This window comes from Augochlora pura, chromosome 7 (assembly GCF_028453695.1).
Source record: "Augochlora pura isolate Apur16 chromosome 7, APUR_v2.2.1, whole genome shotgun sequence".
NCBI lineage: Eukaryota > Metazoa > Arthropoda > Insecta > Hymenoptera > Halictidae > Augochlora > Augochlora pura.
The window spans coordinates 4,908,642-4,924,260 of NC_135778.1; the positions used below are offsets into that span (position 1 = coordinate 4,908,642).

A 15,619-nucleotide genomic window follows, 5' to 3' on the forward strand; every position below is an offset into this window, starting at 1 on the left:
GAACGATGAAGTCTCGTATCCGGATCGCGACCTTTGCCGTTCGAGGTTCGCGGCAGGATCGAGTCATTGTTGCGTGGCGGAGCCTTTCGTTGCCATTCTTGACCGGCGAAGTAAAAAGCTTCTGCGTCGATCGCGAGAGATCCGTGTAGACAGCTGGATAAAGACAGCATCTAAGCAGAGATAGGATTGGCTATCCTCAGCGTTCATTGTTTCATGCTCGGCTCTGGCTACATCTGCCTACGGACACTTCCAAATAATCATTTGGAAGATGGTTCGGTGCACGGGCATTGAGATCCGCAGTCCGGCTTAATGTCATCGACCGTACGCCGACCGAACCGAACACGAAGCCGTTTAATTCGTCTGGTGACACGGCAACTCGGTGCCAGAAAAAAATGCCTCACGGAAGCGAGCCGAGATAGAGCAGATAACACGCGTCCCGACGAAAACGACAGTCATCGAGGTCTTAATTGGTATCTTCGATCTGAAAAACGCGACGACGACGCGGCGGAACGTCATTGGCCTTAGGAGCGTTCGACAAGCGAAAAAATTCTTCGACCGAGAAAACGATTCATCTTTTATCCAGAAATATGAAGACGATCTCCGGGAAGTTCTGCATAGCAGATATCTAAGTAAATCTAAATTCAATGACCCACGGCAATTATTTGAAGCAGACAAGCTTTTAACCTAATTACTCTCGGTTACTGGAAACGAGCGTAACAGAGCGGCACCGGTCTCTCCCTAAGGATATCGGGTTTTATTAATCACGCGACCAGCTAATAGCAGTTTGTCGTGCGTGGGGCACCACCGGTTCGGCGAGGATTTAAACCTATTAGCGTACGTAATTCCATTATGGCCGGCCGGCCGAGTGAATTACGTACCCCGGCGCGGCGATCGGTGGGCGGTAATGGTTTAATAACGCTCGCCGTTTCCCGCTTCTTCGGCGTCCCATTAGGCGCACGCGTCCAACCCGGATCGCCATTCAATGACATCGACCCGGACGCTTCCGTGCGACCGTGCGGCCAACATGGCGCACCGAGCATGGCGTCCAGCTGCGTTTGGGCGGTGCAGATGCTCCTCCGCCGGAGCGAGACGTCTCTCCGAACCGCTTCGGCATGGTGACTGATCGTGACCCGTCCTCCCGTAATTACCGATCCCGCGACTACTTTATTATGCCAGTCGAGGAGGAGGCACGGCGCCTAAAATCTACCTTCCTTCTCGTCTGTCGCCGCATTCCAGGCTTTTAGGTCTCGAGGGTACCAGAACCTGAAGGCACCTCTTAGCACCATCGGTGGTGCCAACCTCCTGGGACTTCAGGATTTTTAGACCTCTTCGATTCTAGACTCTCGGCAGGGATAACAAGCTTCGTTGAAACTCCAAGGATTCGGGTCTTCGAGCGTCAAGTAGCCTAAGTTTCTGGGACTCTAGGATCTCTAGAGTTTGGGGATTCCAGGCTTTTGAGATTCGAGATTCATAGGAGCAAAAGAGTGCTAACGCCTGGGACTTTAGGACTTTTAGACCAGCTGGATCTTAGATTCTTGACAGGGATGCCAAGCTTCATTGGGACCTTAAGGATTCTAGTCGAGTAGCCTAGTTTTCTGGGACTCTAGGATTTCTGGACTTTTATGATTTTTGAGACCCTGGATTTATGGGAGTCAGATGGTGCCAAGCTTCTGTTAGTTCAGGATCCTTCTTGAATTTTAGGATTTATAGATTTTTAGGTTTTCAGATGATAAGAATTCTAGGCTTTTTGGACTCTAGGATCGATACATCAAATATTAGTCTTCTTCTACGGTACACTCTTTGAATTCTAGATTATTTTTAGAGTTGTAGTTTAATGACCGATGCTAGCCATCATTATAGGAATCTGAACTTCTGAAGCTGTAAACTCTATCGAACACCCAACTGGGTCTATGCAAATTAATCAAACAAAGCAATCGGCAAGTCTCACTTTCTCTCGGAAAATGTGACAATCTGTCAATTTTGTTACGCGCCTTTATCAATACAATCCCGGCGCATTGCGCGCAAAGTGCATCGACGTCCAAGCAGCTCCGTACTCGAAATGCTCGCGCAGTCCTCGCTGACCACGAAGACCATTCGTTTCCCCGAAGGACTGGTCAAATTTGCGCTTAGGGACTATGTATCCTGTCGGTGTCCCTTGAGGGCACGCGGAAGAGTTGTCCCTTCGCAAACACGGCCTCCCTAATCCGCCTACTCGAGCGAGGCCCGCGACGCCGGGAAGAGTGAAAGTGGCCGGCTGGAAGGCGGGGAGTCAAAGGTCGCGGGCCGAAACAGGACCGAGAGAGACCGACGCGGCGACGAGCTGTCCGCGCGCGGCCGCCGCGACGCGGAGCGAACGCGAAAACACACGAGCCGGTTCCCCGGCCGGTCGGCTATAATGCCTGCATTATGTGACCGTGTACCTATTTGGCGAAATTCAGCATCGGTCGGCGCCTTTGAACCCGCGCGGCCGGCACCGCGGAAGGGCACGTACCCGCGGCCACGAACCAGGACAATGCTCCGGCTGTCTTCGCAGGAGCCTTCGCCATCCTTTCGGAGCGTTATCGATCGTGATCGACGGGTACACCGGTGACTCGGCTTTCACGCAACGGCACCGCTGCGTGCCACGAATTCGTGGGACTCCATATACGTTCTCCTTGGCCGGCGGAGAACGGCCGGGGAACGGCCGGGGAACGGCCCGGAGAACGCCCCGGAGATCCCTTATCGCGGGGCCCCCGGCTCCTCCCGTATCGGCGTTTACTAATGTCCCCGCTGTTGTGACAGCCGCCACCGTGGTTTTAGGCGAGCCGGGCATTCCCCGCTGCGATAAACCGCTCCGCGATATCGGTAATTACCGCGCGACAGCTCGCGATCTGTCACCTGTCGCCAATCGTTCTTGGCTCGAGAGGATACCTCCGATAGGGATCGCGCTTCCTCCTGGCATTAATCTGACGACGGTTTGTGGAGTCCTCTCGTTCGCTTTCTAGCATATTTCAGTGCGACGTCGCGCGAGGAACGGCTGGAAATATTTGGCGATGTATTGACGATCGACGCTCGATCGTCCGAAGGAACGTCGATGCTGAAGACGCTGTCCCTTTGGCGAGAAAAATGGGAGATTTTCTCATTTGAGAAAAATGGGAGAATGGACTGCGCTCATTTCGTCCGGGCGATGTCGGTAGTTTCACTAGCGTGAAGCGTTTTTCTTTCAGTGAAGCGATTATTGTAGAATGTGGGATTGGATAGATGGTACTTTCCTTTTTGAAAGATTTCTGGGTGTTAAATTTAAGCGTCTGTAAAGAGCGTGACCAATTCTTTTTTATAGTCAAACTGTAGATAATTCAAACATTGAGGTTTTTTCTTTCTAGTAACTCCTTAAATGTTAATTTACGATTTTTTTACGCCTTTTTATCAAAATTTCAAAGGGAGGATAATAAATTTTCTTTTTATTCATACTGTTACTTATAAAAGTGTGAAGTTCCCTCTTTAAAATAACCTCTCCGAATTAGACATATGACTCCTCTTTAAGTGATTTTATTACTGTTTGAATGGAAAAGTATCCATCAAACTATTTGATCACTGTGTCTCGTGTTTTCTTAAAACTTGTGTGAAATTCGAAAGTCTGTACAAAGTGTAAAAAATTTATTTCTCGGTTCAAACTTTCATAGGCTTAAAGAGTAAACTTTCCTCCTTAGAGCAACCCCTCAAACTTCATTGTACTATTTCTTGTTCTCGCCATACAACAGTTTCAGAAGAAAGTGTATCGCCAAAATGACTTGAATATTATACGACATTTCTCAACATTTGTAAAATAAATAAATTAGATAAAAATATATTTGTTCATTCGATAATGGCACCAAGTTAAAATTAACGTAACAACACATTTCAATTCTTCTAACGTTTCACGAGTTTCGTATTTCACCTGCGCGTCTATCTGATAAATGCGTAAAGCCGCTAGTCCGCTTATTAATATTACTCTCCGAGGTTCAACAAATTGGATTACCGATTACACCGATAAACGTACACGCGGCGCATCTGAAGTTCTCTCTCCGATTGCTTGTCGGACAGTCCGCGGGAGGAGGAGGAGGAGGGGACGGTTCGATTGGCAGGGTTCGCGAAAAACGTAACTCGCTTTCAATTTCCTTGGGTGAAATTCCAGTTGGCGATGTTCGGATCGGCGGCTCGACGAACGCCTCGGGCGCGTATTAATAACGCCTGTCCATCGATAAGCGGCGAGGAACAGCCGTCCGGGCGACAAAAATAGCCCCCGTGGATCGGGTTCCTTATCATTGGTCCGGTCGATGATTCGCGCCGCGGGATTTTTGAGGTCCTCGGGCCAGTTTCGATCGCCGCGATCCCCGTGAACGATAATCGCCGCGCCGCATATTATTCGCGGCTGTTTAACGACGGGCGAATTAATAAGGGGAATCGTTCTCGAACCGGCTTCCTCGTGCTACGCAGGACACCCGGAATCCTGCGGTGAACCTCGCCGGATACTGAATTATCGGCAGTTCGCAAATTAGAGCAACGGGAGCGCTGTCGATGAAACATTCGCTGATCCTAAAATGATAATATATGGACAAATTGTGGATGAAGGTTCGTCAAATTTGACCGACCATAACCCCTTCAAAAATTATCGTTGGGTGATGATTCTTTTTTTGAATTAAAGCTCGAAATCTCTGCTTTGAGATGGTTTTTCTTGATTTTACGGTTGACACACCCTCGCCACTGTAATTTATTAAATACGAGGACATGTTTATTATATTGAAAATTGTCAAGTTTAACGTTAGCAAGTGAAAGTTTCATTCCTTTAATTTGAAATAAAGAAACGTGATTGTGATTTTATTTCGGCAAAATTACTGCATTTACATATAAACATGACATTTTTTATCATTTTTACATCCTCCGACAATTTTTCACGGAGTTATGGTCAATCAGGATGAGCCAACTTTTATCCAGAATTTTTCTGTGGTGGACAAACTATTGCGTAAATTGTTCGAATTTGTTCAAAAATCATGAAAAACGAATCACTAACAGTTACACATTTCTATATCGTCTCAACTTCCGACTGGATTCGATGTACAACATTACATCGCTGTTGGCAATAGTTTAGAAAATGTTGCTGACTTATATTTTTAATAAATAACAGTTTCACTGCCCAGTCTATTCTCCTTATTAAATTTTCCCATTATCAGATTTTACAAAATTTGCATAATTTTTTTTTTTAAATCATTTACCAAACATCATGGAACACATCTATTATTTTCTGTTCAGACGTTCGCAGTACTTTTGGTCGAATTTAGCTCTAAAAATATTAACCCTTTGCACTCGAATGGTGACTCTGAGGCACCACTAAAATTATCCTATTACGTTCCAAAATAATTTCTACAACAATAAGGTTTAGCTTTGAAAAATTATCAAGCAGTAAATCTGTTTTCAGGAGTCACAGGAATAAATTTTCTATGCATAAAAATTGATTTTGTTAAATAGAATCGAAATACCACGAACCAGAAAAATGATTTCACATTTACAGTTAAAACGGCTCCGAGTGCAAAGGGTTAAATAAAAGGAAACATACGACAGAGTATACGACCTTTGAAATTGTCAAGTATTATATCATACGGATTTAATAATCTCCGATACAATGGACGATGCCGCCACTCGAAATAGCATCTCAGCCGAAATAAGGCGTCGGTTCGGTCACAAAAGGGGGGAGGGGGAGGAGGGGGGAGGGGGACGGCAGGGCGCAAGGGAAGAAAGAAGCCGTGGCAAGTCGGAGTAAGGACGAAAACAGCAAGCCCGGAGGACGACGGACGAGGAAAACAAGAAGAAGTGGAGGATCTCCACACAAAACCCGTGGAGTCGGCGAGCGGGGAGACGCGCGGAGGAGGGGGAGGAGAAGGCGGAGGAGGAGGAGGAAGGGGGAGGAGAACCAGCCCAAGAGAGTCCAGGCCGTCCGGCCACGAAAAGGTGTAGGGCATACGTATACAGGGTGTACCGTAAAATCGCGATCCACTTCGGTTCATCACACGCGACGCACCACTCGTCAAATTACCCAGAAACCTTCGCAAAAATCGTACCGTTACTTGTTGTACTATATTCTTTCTCAAACTACCGTTTCGAGTAAAAATAGATGCAACATTGTGATCTCATTGCTTAATCGCAACCTGCCAGAAAACTAGTCTTCTCTTAAACTGTGGATTTTATGATTTTATGACAGAAATGAATGGGAACGAAGTTAATACAAAACTGAAATATAACATAAATAAATATAAAATCGTGAAGAGGTAAGAAGAATTTAATGATATTCTTACATTGTTTTTAATCTGTCGCGATTGTTAAAACAGGGAATATATTTTCAGTTCACTTATTTCCTTTACAATCTTTGTTCGAATAATTTGTATCGAATAATTAAATATTCAACTAAAAAGAATTCGATTGTATAATAATTTTAATAATTCGTTCGGAACAATTCGTGTGATGCCCAACTTCGGTACGATTTTCTAGAGAACGTTGCCTCGTTGCGTGGAAGCTGGAGCAGAATTAATAACCGGCGGCGAGATAGATCGTATTAGGAAGACCGCGGGGCCGGGGGGGGAGGGCAGCGCGAAAATGATGCACGTTTACGCGATAGCCCGTCAGATACCATTAGTCATCGGGTATCTTTTTAGGTGAAAAACGGCCGATTCGATGAGGCGGAAAACGAACGATATTTCATTCGTCCCGATAACCTGTCCTCGCGTTAATTATTCATCCGGGCGGGCTGATACCGGCCGCGACCGAGACGAGAGAGTTATGCCCGAGTTGTATCTCGCGCGGCAAAACACCGATTATTCCGCGGGGATATTTTTTTCGATCGCGCGCGCGCGCGCGGTAACGTTACCGGCCGCGTTGCTGCCGCCGCTCGTCCGGTTATCAGCACCGGTTCTAACAGGCGGTTTGATAAAGATCGAAAGTGAATCGGCACGCGGAGGAAACCAGACCGGGGTGGATCTCGTCGGTTGTCACGGGCTACGCTACTGGCCTTAGAACAATGCTCCTCATCGACGGATCGCGAGGTGGGGAGAGGGGGAGGGGGGATCCGGAGGAGCCGCAGCCAGCACTCGGAGACCGCGAGCCTCCAAATAAACTAGAACGAACCGGTCGCAAAAAGAGAATTGGACCCGGCAGACCGAGCACACCGCATACAAATGCATTGCTTAGTGGGACTGGCTCGGCGATCAACCGATGCTACTACGCACTGCACATACGTTGCGATTTCGAGATTAAAGTGTCAGCGAGCGACTCCCTTCGCTCCGACGATCCGATCGATATTTCTACGATTTTTTTTTTTTTACAGCGAACGCTGCCGATTTCGCGCTAATGAATTTTGTGCCGATGATCGGAGATGTTCTGGGAAGACGTTAGAAATGTCTTCGTTTTTTGGGCGTTTTTGGAATGATGCACAATTTTCGGGATCTGCAGAGGGTTGTAGACGTTTGTTAAATATGTATGTGTTCGTAACTTTTATTGTACGTAAAAGAATGAATTCTTAGCAATATTTGTTATAAATGTTGGTAAACGATAAATATTTCGAGCAGTTGTTCAAGAGTCGTTATTAACCCTTATGACAATAATCGGGGACTCTTTTGCATATTATTTCAAAATATATATTTATTCCCGGTAAAATATTTCAATATATTAATTTCAATATATAAAATATTTCAAATTCGATTGGATCGCGTCGGAGGTATATAAGAGTAGATTTTTTCCACGCAGTTAATAAAAATAATTTTTCATCGCGTTAATGAATACAAAATAAATATACGAAGATTACGTAAGACTTGGTCACCTTCATTTTAGGTTAGGGTAAAAACGGTACATTTTGTTTACCGATGGGAACGTGTTAAGTGTACCATGTGGAAAAACGGCGACTCTATCCCGATGAACTTGAAGACGACTCGAGGAAATGATCCCGTTAGCCGTGTACATATGCTAGAGCTATTAAAAGACTAATCCTATTAACTGTGTACACCAGAAAGGCCCATATCTCGATTACGGTTCCCCGCTCGGAAATCGGCGCATGCGAACAATTTCCATCGGGGCGTTATCGATGACCAGTTGCCGAACTCGAGAAGGAATTTCGACGAGGCTCGCGCATGCGAGGGGCAACATACTACGCCTCTCTCTCTCTCTCTCTCTTTCTCTCTCTCTCTCTCTCTCTCTGCGGGCACTCTTGATCAATAACAAACCACGAGCCGGTACCCCCGGGGCCCGGCGCGCATTCGGCAAAGAGTCCCTTGCCCCCGGGCGCGTCCCTTTTTTTATTGCCTGTCACGATATTGCCCAACGCATTATCACTTTCCTCCTCGTTAGGAAGATAGCGTCTTCCTCGTTCCCAGTCGCGCCGCGTCCGCGGCCCCTTCCCCCTCTCGCCCCACCGCCCCGCTTCCTCGCCCGAAACCCCTGCACCTGACGAGGCCGTTGATTGGCCGGGTCGAAATTTCACGACTGCTCCTCTGATAATGTGCTCGCTTTTGGAAGCGAGTCGCCCGGTCTCTCGCGGGGCCCCGCAGCAAAAAACGAGCCGCAGGAAAAAAGCCGGAGAGATAACAGCGTGTGCGCGTGTGTGTGTCGGGGGAGGGGTGAACGGGCGGCCGAACGCAACGGTCCCCCGGAGGGGGCTGCAGAACCGGAATTTTATACAGTGGCGTAACACGCTGGATAATACGCGGGGAATCACGAAACTCCCGGTCGAGGCTACTGCTCCCATCCCTCTGTCCTCCTCGCTCCTCGCTCTTCAACTCTTTGCTCTTGCCACGGAGGGGGGAGGGGGGAGGCACCTCTCGTCCACCCGACTGACCGCCCCCCACCCCCCCATTTTTTCCGTTCGTTTTTCTCCCTCCATTTGGCCGGGGTCGAGAGATCTCGTTGCCCGATTAGCCTTTCGACGAGGTGGACTGTCCTCTTATCACGAATGCCCAAGATTCGTTCCTCGCTGGTCAATTAAGTAACCCGCGTTACACGGCTAATTAATTTCGCCGTAATTAATTAAGCCCGACCGGACCGTTCGCGGGCACCGCTCTCCGATCGCGAACGGCTATCCACCCGAACTCGGCGAGTCGCGATTTATTGGCAAGTTTGAGGAACTGTTGCGCGGAGGACGACGCGCGGTGGTACCGAAAAGTTTGCTGGGATTCGTAAGTTCGTACGATTTTTGTGGAAATCAACGCTCCCGAAGTTTTCAGATAGCTAAAGTTAAATTTGAAGAAGTGTAAGCACTATTTTCATTTTATTTTCGCAAACGTTGCAAATAGTTTACCGACGTGTGGACATTATTACGAAATTGGAATATAGAATTTAATATGACGATCTTAATTTTAATATCGTTAACTATTGCTCGAGAAGAGTGCCAATCAAATTAATCATAATACAATTTTCATGATATATCCACGATATTTCTATGGTACTATACCGATAATTATACATTCTAGTTTTACAAATTCTCCGATCATCTGACTATTATAATAAAATTTGTTTCAAAGTATCCACGAAAAGCGCGACTCACACGCGCAATAATAGAATAATAGAACTTCCAATTTCGAAAGTTTAAACAATGCTCTACCATTCTAAAGGAATATGATTGTCATACAAAGGCAAGCGATTTTCATCGAAATGATTTCGAGAAGCGACGGTATCGGAGTCCATCGGAGGCTCGATGCACGTTTACGAAGGCCCTAGGAGGGCTCTCCATTGTGCCCGGGACGGTACACGCCTGATTTTCCAAGACAATGCTTGATAAAGGCCGCGGGAACAAAGGAGAACGGCGGAAAGAATCATCGATAAGGAAGAGACGTCGGACAATGGTAAGACGAGACGGGGAGCCGCGCGGTGGCGGCTCCTAGCGGCGATGGCCAGAACCGTCGATGACCTTGCCAAGGTCACAGCGTCCTAACTACATAGAAGACCCTTGCCGCATTCTTTCTCCGTCGCTCGTCCCGTGGTGCATGGCCCTTATTATTATAAAGCAGTTGCCCTGATTCCCCCGAGGCCGTGTGCCATTCATTCGCCTCCTCTCTCGTTCTGACCCTCCCTCCTCTCCTCTCTCTCTCTCTCTCTCTCTCTCGCTCTTTCTCTCTCTGTCTCGCTCTCTCGAGCACCTTTTTCATCTCTTCACTTTTTGTCTCGTTACATGCACGGCCTTTCTTCATCGGCTCGCCGGCTTCGACACTGAAATCGAAACCGCCGGACCGAGGCCATTATTGCGTCTCTATTGTGCGTCGCTCTAACCGAGAGAGCTGCGTGCCCGCGATCCAGCTCGCTTCATTTCCCTTTTTCCACTTCCCTTTCAGGCCCACTTCTCTACACCCGTTCTTACTCGTTAGCGCTGCCCCACCATCCTCCTTTTTCTATTTAGACGCGGAAAACGCGGGACGCCGCGCTACCGGATTTTAACAAACGCTGACTGGACACTTTGTCCGACGGTTTCACGCTTTCGACCGTTTCGACCGGAGCCGAACTGTAGCCGAGACTACTGTCGAGATTTAGATAGTTTTTCAGGTCGGTTCGCTCACTTGCCACGTCGTCGAGGTTATCAGAGGCTCGAATTCTAATCGATTTTTTGACCCTTTATCTTGCAACGTAAAAAGGCAGAAACATAGTTATACAGATTTCAGGCGGGAACTATTACTGAACGGTGTGTTGCTCTATGAGGAAGACAGGATTGAATTTATTTATAATTATTGAATTTTATTTATAACCGATAAATTAACAAATTTATTGAATCGCTTATTATGAAAGATTTCTTTATACTTTCCACGGGTAGATCGTTATATCGGTTACTATTTTTAAAAAAGTTCTTTCATAATTTTAAAGTTTGAGAAGACATTGTTAGAATGGACCCAAATAATGTTTTCATCTAACAATCTTCTTCCATCGTCAAAAATAAATGGGATACTCAAAGTGATTAATCAAGGCTCTTCTATCACGTAGATACCCTATAAAATTATCCACCATTTTTTATTTACTTTATTTTCAGCAGATTGCTTCATTCCTAAATAGGGGTTGAAAACAATTACGATATTTGTTCAGATACTTGAGACAGCTACGGAGAATCAAGAAAGTCTTGTGACTGTTCAATAATCGAAATAATATATCAAATTCGTAAAGTATTTATAATTAGTTAATGAAACCTTAAAAAACATTTTTGTCTATCGTTAATCGTTAAACACTGTTCGAATTATCCAAATATCCATGTTATGTATGTTTCAACATAAATCGTTCGAATGTAATTAACTACTATATATGTTAACCCTTTGCACTCGAATGGTGACTCTGAGACACCACTACAATTATTCTATCGCGTTCGATAATAATTTTTATAATAATAAAGATGAGATTTCAAAAAATTGTTGCTATAAATCGCAAGAATCAATTTTGTAGGCATAAAAGTGCACTTTATTGTACAGAATAGAAATATTACGAGCCAGGAGAATTATTTAATATTTTTAGATAAAATGGCTTCGAGTGCAAAGGGTTAATTTTTACTTATTTCACGAGAGCCTATTGCATTCTATTTGACAAGAGACTACGAAATAATATTCTGACGAAGTAACTCGAACTGTTTCAGAGGCAAGAACGGCGACTCCTCGATGTCCCACGAGACGCCGAACGGCGGCGGAGGCGGAGGACTAGGGAAGTGGCTGCGGGATCATTTGGGCGGAGGGTCGAAGTCTAGCCAGGATTGTTCGCCGACCCTGAAGTCCCACGGCGGTCTGGTCGAGGGTCCCGTGAGCGAGAAGCCGTTCGGCAGGGCCGTCTACGCCTCGCAAAATCTGTACTGCAGCCTGCCGCGGGAGCAGAGCCGTCATGCCTACAACGTCTCTCGCAAGAACGGCCACGGGAATTCCGTGAAGGCCCAGGGTCACGATCGGCAACGATCGAACAGCGTGAACCACCACCACGAGAAGGCTACCTTGGCCGACCTTGGAAGTTTGACGAGGGGCGGGCCGATCTACGGGAGCGAGGGCAAGTCGCTGAAGAAACGGAACCGGGACCGGCGCAGACACTCGCTGAACGAGAGCCACGAGCACGGCCGGCAGCGTCGCAGAAGGTCAGTGGAAAATTCTAATTAAATCTGCTAATGCCGCTTGGAAACCGCTCCGCGGAGGACAACGATTCACCGTGACCGTAGCGGAAACCGCAGAGTCATCATTCGCGACCGCAGATGCGCGGCCAGATTAATTTAATTTGTCCCCGGACCTGAGAGACTAGACCCTCTCCGTCCTGCCTCGCCCGGGATAGAATAATTGAAAAGTTGTTCGTCTCAACGAGACGACGGGCTGGGACCTTTTCAGACGTGGGAAGACCGGGCAGGTGGAACGCTGACAGGTGGACTTCGTTCTGTTGGCTAAAATGTAAGAGACGGGTGGTCTGCAATTCTCTCGAATTGTTAAATTAATACGAGCCTTTGGTTTTCCGGTTTCGGATGGAATATTGTATGAATGCACTCTAGTACAGTATTACAATCGTCTAATTACTAAGCTCCTGGCGATTACATTAATGATTGTCCATTCTTTAAACGTATCGCTAACAGTACATTTTCTAACAGTAATTTAAATTGAACCCAGAGAAATAAGAAGCTAAGTAATTTGCGTCTTTCCGGAATTATTCTGCTCATTTCGAAGCTAACAAGGATTCATCCCTTGTACTGTGATTCCTTTCCCAGCTCAGTTGTTGAGTACCTGTTCATACTCAATTCCCGTTCGGAAATGGAATTCATACATTTTCAGAATTTTATATTTCAGCCAAATTATTAATTTTATCAAATCCAGCAAGACGAGTGTATTGTCAATTTTCTTCAGTTTTTGCTTATCAATCTGCAGCAATTCAAAGCAAATGTAACATCAACCCACACTGAACGCGAAACGAATCGTCTACGCTGTTCCTAATTACGCCTCATACTAAATCCAGCATCCTCTAAAAATCGAACCACAGATTACCTGCCCAAAAGGAACGATCGAAAGCGACGACAGCACGTGTAGCCAGGTTGTACATAAAAGGTTAATAACGCAACAGAGGTCCGAGTAATAGCGCGCGCAATATTCCCGCGAAGCAAGCGCGAGCGTTTCCACTCCCCTAATCGCGAGAGGCTGCGCAGCAACGAGGAATATCGGAATGACGCCGGTCCACGTCGACCATCCCTTTCTTCGTCGTTTCCTCTGGTGGAACATCAAAAGAATGGAATCTCATTGTAGCACAAATCGTCGTACTTTCCTCGAGCATCGATCAGCCAGATTGTTTCTCATCGACCGGCCGTAACCGCCGAGTCACTGTCCGACGCTCGCGCCGCGTCCCTGTGCGCGCGCGCGCGTGTACACACGCGGAGAGCGTCCGGGGGCCTTTAATGCCAATTCATTCAATGAAATTATAAAACAGCACACGGGGCCTAGCCTTTTGATTCCGTTCGACGCCTGCTGCACGCGCGTACACGCAATCGTGCTACACGCAGAATAACCGACGTATTGTACAATTTTCTCCGCGGTAAGAATTCGCCGCGGGGCGCAGCCACGATTTTTACGGGGGGCCCCCCTCCCCCCGACTTCTCGATCGCTTCCTTCGATGACGTTCGATGACGTTCGATTCCGACGTGTACGGTTTAATTTGTCGTGTTCGAGGATGTACGGACGCTGCGGGGAAAAAGCGCGTCTCTCGGCGCTTCACCTCTGGCTTTTACCATTTTCTGCGACGCGCGCATTCGACCGAGGATTGGATCTTTTTAAATTTATCGGGGCAGCGACGTGAGCTTTGCTTATTGGTTCGACAGGTGTAGAAAATTTTTGAATTTTTGTTAATTATTGGGTTGATCGGAAAGTAATTTCGTTTTTTCCCAAGAAAAGACTTAATTTTTTCACAGCCAACTTCACGCTTAAGCTGCATAATCATTATATATTGTTTGCTCTTGTTTGCGAAAAATTTTGTTCGATTCTTTGCAATAGTTTTTGTTTAGTAATCTATTGCGTTTCATTTCCACCAAGAAAAAAACGAAACGACTTTCCGAACGACCTAATAGATTGATTTCCGTGCTGCAGTTATTTTTATGGTGTATTCTTGAGAAAACGATGTTTACGATCGTCACGATATACGTTGACGAATTAATGCGTCAACTGTATTTGTTTAAAATTGTGACTGACGGCATCTTTATTGACAGCTATAAAAATATGAAAGCAATAAGACGCTACGAGCAACACAAATTTGTCCACCTCGAGAACACGATTGAATCCGCCGCGTGGCCCAGCGTCGGGCAATCGGCAAAGAGGGTTGGAAGCTGACCTTGGGGACACCGATAAATCTGCGGCCAAATGATAATCTCCGTTCGTTATTACGCAAGACCGTTCGGGAATCGACTTCCTCGGTTGTCCGGGCTCTGTGTGCGCGTGTACGTGCGCGTGCGTGCGTGCGTGCTCGTTCGCCCTTCGCCCTTTTCCACGGGGTCTTCATAACCAGCTCGTATAAACGGCGTAGGAAACCGCCCCCCTCGTTTCAGATAGGTATCGACGCTCCTTTCATAGTCCTCGGGATGAAACCACTCACGGCTAGGATGATTTAACGCGTCGGTACGCCGGTGCCCCCGCGAACGTCCGGTCATCACGACCATAGTAAGACGCCAGCTCCCTTGCGCCGGTTGTAAGTGTCCACGACTGGTATGCGGCCAGTATGTACGTCCGGGATATATGGTTGTCTTCATGCTCGTCCTTCGTATAAGGCCCCTACGGCTGATGCTGGGGCTCTCGCCGGGGCCCACGGGGCAGAGGGATCTGTTCCGCGGGGCCCCGTGGACGCGAAATACCGATGTAGCCGTGCAGAGTTCGTCGGACCCCCGTCACCGGACAGAGAAAGTCTGCGCGATAGAGGGCGTGAGAGAGAGAAAGAGAGGGAGGGAAAGAAAGAGAGGGAGGGAAAGAGAGTGCGAGAGAGAGACAGAGAAAAAGGGAGTGCGAGAGAGAGAGGGACGGGGCCGGCAGGGTTGTTGGGCCCTGAATTTACGGCGGGGACCGCGATAACCTCGATAGCCCGACACGGGTATATTGCCGCCCCGGAGACGGCCAACTGTCTATCGACCGGGGCCCGTGTTTCTGCTCCGCTGACTTTCAGCGTGCATCCTGGAATTTCGGGGACACTTCTCTTTCGTGACGATGAAAGTGACGCCTCGACACGCCTTCTTCTCTCTCATTCTCTTTATCTTTCTCTTACCAAGCGAGAGAGAGAGAGAGGGGGAGAGCACGAGACTCGGCAGTTTGATCGACAACCGTTCCAGATCGATAACGGCTCACGACGGATCGATTTCAGTGAGAATCGATTGCATCGGTGCGACGTGACCTCAAAGGGTCCCCGAGGAGATGTGGGGTGCTAGATTGTGGTTTTCATTCGGAATTATATGGCGTTTGGAGCGATCGTATTAAAATGTTTGTTGCAATATGCAGGTAATGATTATATTTGTGGACTGGATAAATTATTGCGAAAATGTATAGAGCGAATGGAAAATAACGGAATTGTTTTTTAATCGGTTTGAAGTTGCTATCGCGTTGCTGTCAAATCTGTAAAGATGATGTTTTATCGATTTTATATAGTATGGGCAGACTTCGAT

General features: G+C 47.1%; 1 protein-coding gene across 1 annotated transcript in view; it reads left to right on the forward strand.

Annotated features, from left to right (window-relative positions):
- Positions 1-15,619, forward strand: part of Shrm (shroom) — a 324,250-nt gene that overhangs the window by 29,757 nt on the left and 278,874 nt on the right. Inside the window, exon 2 of the mRNA XM_078185664.1 lies at positions 11,603-12,085. Coding sequence (XP_078041790.1) covers positions 11,603-12,085 — 483 coding nt within the window. The remainder of the gene's footprint in view (positions 1-11,602; positions 12,086-15,619) is intronic.